The following is a 6060-nucleotide window of genomic DNA, read 5'->3' as shown; positions in this document are numbered from 1 at the left end:
AAGGGAAAAGAGATGCTCATCTAGAAACTCGTCCCGCAACGGGAGAGGAGTTTCATTTGAAGTGATCCGGCTTAGATGATCGGCAACGAGGTTCCCGCATCCGCTCTTGTCCCGGATTTGCAAGTCAACTTCTTGTAACAGTAGGATCCACAGGATAAGTCTTGGCTTTGCATCTTTCTTCGTGATCAGGTACTTAAGTGTTGCGTGATCCGAATACACTATGACCTTAGTACCAAGTAGGTATTGTCTAAATTTCTCCAAGGCGAACACTATGGCCAATAGCTCATTCTCCGTGGTAGAGTAGTTTCTTTGAGCATTGTCTAGTGTACTTGATGCATAATAGATCACATGGTAGGCCCTCCTATTCTTTTGACCCAAAATGACGTCTATCGCATAGTTGCTTGCGTCACACATGATTTCAAAGGGGAGATCCCAATTTGGTGCTTGCATGATGGGAGCGGATGTAAGCAACTCTTTGATCTTGTCAAAAGCTTCTTTGCACGACTCATTGAACTCGAAATCAACCTCCTTTTGCAAGAGTTGGCACATTGGTCTTGTTATCTTTGAAAAATCCTTGATGAACCTTCAGTAGAAACCTGCATGGCCTAGAAAAGAACGAACTTCCCGAACACAAGTCGGGTAAGGTAAGCTTTGAATAACATCTATCTTTGCCTTATCTACCTCAATTCCTTTTTTAGACACAATGTGACCTAAAATAAGACCTTGACTCACCATGAAATGACATTTCTCAAAATTCAAAACCAAGTTTGTTTCAATGCATCTTTTTAAATTTTTGTGAGATTGGTCAAACATTCTTGAAAAGAGTTGTCATATACCGTGAAATCATCCATAAAAACCTCAATTATGTTTTCAACGTATTCCGAAAAGATACTAACCATACAACGTTGGAAAGTGGTCGGGGCATTACATAATCCGAATGGCATTCTACGGTATGCGAAAGTGCCAAATGGACATGTAAAAGTTGTCTTTTCTTGGTCTTCCGATGCCACCGGGATTGGGTGAAAACCGGAATACCCGTCTAGAGAACAATAATGGGATTTCCTTGCCAACCTTTCTAACATTTGGTCGATGAAAGGCAATGGAAAATGATCTTTTCGTGTGCTTGCATTGAGTTTGCGGTAGTCAATACATACTCTCTGTGACATCCCCAAAATCACGGCCAGAAAAGACCGGTTTGTTTATGCTTTGTTTAAAAATCAGAGTTACATTTTAAATGAAAGTGTTGCGGAATTTGTCCCAAAACAAATATATGATAAAGATTTATCAAAAGCATTTCCATAGAAATGTATTTCATTAAAAGACTTGGGATGTCATGTTCGTACAGATCAAAAGCATAAACAGTACAATATAAGCCTTACTACATTATTTCATATCTACAGGCCTATATCCGTAATCCCTCGTCCAAAACATCACACCTATGCTCATGCGCCACTACCTGTAATACATAAAACTGAGTGGGTCAGGCTTGGGAGCCTGGTGAGCACATAAGGTTTTCAACCCACAATAAATAAGTTTATTAATTTCATCAATCAACAATAACCCAATTACCCGTTCCCGTTATCCTCACTTTACGTCCCTAAACACCTATCATAAGGGACCTAGCCTAAGGATCATCATCGGGACGGACACTACTGCTAAGGGGATTCCTCAGCAATAAATGTCCTAAAGGCAACCATGTGGGGGATGGAGTACACCGGTGAACACGTCGTTCACAAACACCTACAGGTTGCGAGCCTGCTAGTGTTCCACTGGACTGTCTAGAAGAGTTCGTGGTCGTCATCCATACTCCGCTAGATGACAAAAACAACAACATCAACATCGAGGCCTCTCATCATTTTATCACACATCACCTATTACATCTACCCATGTTTTACCCCAACATTTTCGTAGATATAAAATACATATACAGTTTAAATCATTGAAAACATGTATAACAACGTTCATCCAGCATAGATAGCAAGTAATCAGATAATATGCACACATAGCACGTAATTTATAAAATACTTCATATCTATGTGTAAGCTGAAAGTAACTATGCACTCACCTGAAAGGTGGTGACTCAGCACTCGTACAGCGCTTCGATACTCTCAAAACGATATTCCTTCGATAAAACCTAGTACCAACACCACTAGGGTTTAGTCTAACGATAACCGCGATTAATTAATAGTCTAGCTATTATTATTATTATATAAGCGTTAAACGATACTTTTATAACCCATAATAATAGCCCAAGTACTTATTATAAGGTCCTAATAACATTATTATATTAAAACGTAAGCTAAACTAAAGATAGGTTAGGCGTAGCTCACTTACAGCGAGTTTTCTCGAAAACCGGGCTTCGCTGGAGCAGCGTTCCCGAGCCGAAAGGCTCTTTTCTCGGGACTCCGGGAGCCTCGGGGCTTCCTTCGGGTGCTAGGGGGTTTACCTAGGCTTTAGGGGGCTTAAGGAGGCTTAGAGAGGGAGTGTAGAGAGAGAAAGAAGTGGGGAAAGGTGTGAGAAATGAGAGAACCCGGCACTTCTATTTATAGGGTGAAATCCTGACGGACTCGCCGAGTCGGTTCACTGACTCGCCGAGTCAGTGCCACGTGTCATCATCTGATGGCTTTCCTTGGGGAGAAAGCCTTGGCCCATATTCAGCCACGTCACCCCTTTTGCAGCAGCACTCTGCCAACTTCTAAACCCCGTAACTTTCGCATACGAGCTCCGTTTTCGACGTTTTTTTTTCCACGCGTAGGTAAAAACAAGATCTACAAATTTCATTTAGACTCCGTCGGCTAATTCTCGACCGATCTCAAATTTAACAGTAAGAGGCGTTTAGACTGTTAAATGACCGCGAAGAATTCATAACTCCTTCATACGAACTCCGTTTTTGTCCATCTTTTTACCGTTGAGTTCCTATTAATGAGATCTTCAACTCTCATTTAGGTCGCGTAAGCCAAAAACCGCTCGAACAAAAATTCGAGTTTCGGGCCGTGCACTGCTAAGCCGAATCTTAGAAAAATCATAACTTCCTCATACGAAGTCAGATTTGGGCGTTCTTTTTATCGACGTTCTTAGTTTAACATATTCTACAACTTTCGTTTAGATTGATAAGGCTAAATGTCACTCTATCGTAAATTCACTATTTACGCTTCCCGGTGTCGTGTCGGTTTTGCCGTAAAACTTCGACGGGCCATAACTTCTTCGTTATAACTCGGATTTCGGCGTTCTTTATATGTACAGAAACCTTGAGACATATTCTACAACTTTATGTAGAGACATCGGGCTTATATCATACTTTAATTTTGACGCTTATTTTTATTCTTTATTAATTATACACTTATAATTAAATAATAAACACATAAACACACATAATTCACATAATACTCAAATATTTCATCTTTATTTCTTCAAAAAGAGTTACAAGAGTTGACCTAGACTATTACATTGACAAAAATGCTTAGCCCTGAAACCCGGGCGTTACACTCTCCACCCATTTTGCACACGGGTGGGGTCCATCATACCTTTGTTGTTTTCGACCACCGTGATTCTCGTCTTCTTTGGAACGACTTGCCCCGGGCTCACCCACTTGCTATCCGAGATTAGAAAGATCATCCCCGCATCTAGGAGCTTCAAAATCTCTTTCTTGACCACTTCCATCATTGGCGAATTCAACCTTCTTTGCACGTCCCTACTTGGCTTGCATTCATCCTCCATTAAGATCTTGTGCATACAAGTGGAGGGACTCAATCCTTTAATATCCGCAATCGTCCAACCCTTGGCTTCTTTATGCTCCTTCAACACCTTGATGAGTTGTTCTTCTTCAAATTCGGTTAAGTGAGTTGAAATGATAACCGAAAGTGTTTCATTCTTTCCCAAGTAGGCGTACTTCAAGTGTTGAGGTAAGACCTTTAATTCCAATTCGGGTGGTTGAACAAGGGATGGAGGCAATTTTGTATGATTTGGGGGCAATTCAATTTGCTTGACATCTAATCTTGTGGATTTCTTCATCTCCATTTTATTTACCAACTTCTCAACTTCCGGATCCAAAGAATAAAGCTTTAATTGCACGGCTAGCTTCCCACAATCGAATCCTTTGCTTAAGATCATCTCCAACATATCACTGTTAGATAACTCAAACAATTCTTGAGTAATTGGCTCAACAACATCAATAAAGTCTAAAGATGAAACATCACTAGGATATCTCATGGCATCATAAATATTAAAACTTATTATTTCGCCATCAAACTCTATTGTCAAACTTCCCGCATACACATCGATCTTCATCCTAGCCGTCTTCAAAAACGGTCTCCCAAGCAAGATTAGAGCTGATTTGGAGGATACTTGCTCATCTAGATCAATCACATAGAAATCCGCCGGGAAGACCAATTGGTTCACTTGCACTAGGACATCTTCCAAAACACCTCTAGGAAAGACACTTAATTTATCTACAAGAGAGATTATGACACCGGTTTAACTTAAGGGTCCGACATTCAATGATTCATACACCGAATAGGGCATGACATTGATAGATGCACCAAGATCAAGCATAGCACTACCAAAAGTGACATCTCCAATCTTGCAAGGAACCATGAACATTCTTGGATCCTTGCATTTGGGTGGAAGTTTCCTTTGTAAAACCGCGGATGCGTTTTCATTCATCATAATTTTCTCATTTCCCTTCAACTTCCTCTTGTTGATACAAAGTTCTTTCAAGAACTTTGCATATCTCGGGATTTGCTTGATTGCATCAAGTAGAGGGATGTTTACTTCCACCTTTCGGAAGGTGTCCAAAATCTCTTTCTCCTCCATATTCTTCTTCGAAGTTGCAAGTCGGGAGGGGAACGATGGTTGAGTGACTATTGGTGTTACTAGAGGGGTAGTCTTCTTTAGGGCTCCGACTTGTGCATCGTTCTTGACTATATGTACTGCAATGGGAATGATCTTTATTTCTTCCTCTTCTTCCCTTGGCTTCTTCTTTGAACTGCTTTCTCCGGCTTGTTTGCCACTTCTCAAGGTCACCACATTGACATTTGGGTTCTTTTCGGTTTGAGAGGGGAGTTTACCACGGGATTCCAACTTGCTGATAGATGTAACTATATCTTCCATTTGTGCTTCAAGGTTGGAGATACTAGTCCTTGTCTCTTTTTGGAATTATTGGGTACTAGTGGCTAGGGATTTGGCAATGTCTTCAAGAGACATTCTGGAGCTACTTGCTTGAGATTGAGGAGGTTGTTAATGATGATGTGGAGGGTGCGGTTTGGGCTGATAGTGTGGTTGTTGATGTTGGTAATGAGGTTGCGGTGGTGGATAGGATGGTCTAACCAATGCATTTTGAGGCAATGGTCTTGGGTTGTAGTTCATGTTGGGATTTGGCTTCCAACTTGAATTATATGCATTTTGGTAGCTGGATGGTTTGTTGTGGTAGTTTTGGAACTCTCCCGTGGCATTCACATGCTCTGCATCTTCTTGAAGAATGGGACACATATTCGTAGGATGTCCCATTGTTGCACATATTCCACAAGCCATCACTTGTGGAGTTTGTCCCATGGCTAGCTTTTGGACAACGGAGGTTAGATCTTTTATTTGAGACTCAAGATTTGATGTTCCCACTTCATTGACTTTGTGTTGTGTGTCTCTCTTCATGTCTTCGCGCAGGCCAAAATGTTGAGAATTCGCGGCTATGGTGTTAAAAAGTTGTCTTGTTTGTTGTGGAGTTTTACTAAAGACATCACCACCACTTGAGGCATCAACTAGTCTTCTCTCCATTGGCAACAATCCTTCATAGAAGTGTTGAATGAGGAGTTGTTCCGGAATTTGGTGTTGTGGGCAACTATAGCACAAGTTGTTGAACCTCTCCCAATAATCATGAAAAGTCTCATTTTGACCTTGACGGATTCCACAAATCTCATTTCTAAAACTTGAGACTCTTGAGGCGGGATAGAACTTATCAAGGAAAGCTCTTGCCATGTCGGTCCATGAGTTGATCGACCCCGGTGGAAAATAGAATAACCAATATTTTGCTCTATCGGCCAATGAAAAGGGGGACGCCCTTAGCTT

At 41.1% G+C, this 6060-nt stretch overlaps 1 protein-coding gene across 1 annotated transcript; it reads right to left on the bottom strand.

The window, feature by feature from the left end:
- Positions 1 to 3480: 3480 nt before the first annotated feature.
- Positions 3481 to 5109, bottom strand: LOC145050444 (uncharacterized). Its single transcript, XM_078998692.1, has 2 exons — positions 4508 to 5109; positions 3481 to 4426 (listed from the first exon to the last, which is right to left on the bottom strand). Exons 1-2 carry the CDS (start codon positions 5107 to 5109, stop codon positions 3481 to 3483), a joined length of 1548 nt encoding a protein of 515 aa, XP_078854818.1.
- Between the last annotated feature and the right edge of the window lie 951 nt (positions 5110 to 6060).

Source organism: Lactuca serriola, chromosome 5, assembly GCF_051521515.1.
Source record: "Lactuca serriola cultivar US96UC23 chromosome 5, Lser_US96UC23_V15, whole genome shotgun sequence".
Taxonomy (NCBI): Eukaryota; Viridiplantae; Streptophyta; class Magnoliopsida; order Asterales; family Asteraceae; genus Lactuca; species Lactuca serriola.
Note: the sequence above shows the minus strand (reverse complement) of the source record. Positions and strands in the feature narration are given on the sequence as shown.

Excerpts from the sequence above, each read along its gene's own strand:
- LOC145050444 (XM_078998692.1), bottom strand. The coding sequence starts at position 5,109 with ATGGAAGATATAGTTACATCTATCAGCAAGTTGGAATCCCGTGGTAAA. Across the intron at positions 4,427-4,507 it reads AATGTCATGCCCTATTCGGT|AGGTGTTTTGGAAGATGTCC; the intron begins GTATGAATCATT and ends TGTCTTTCCTAG.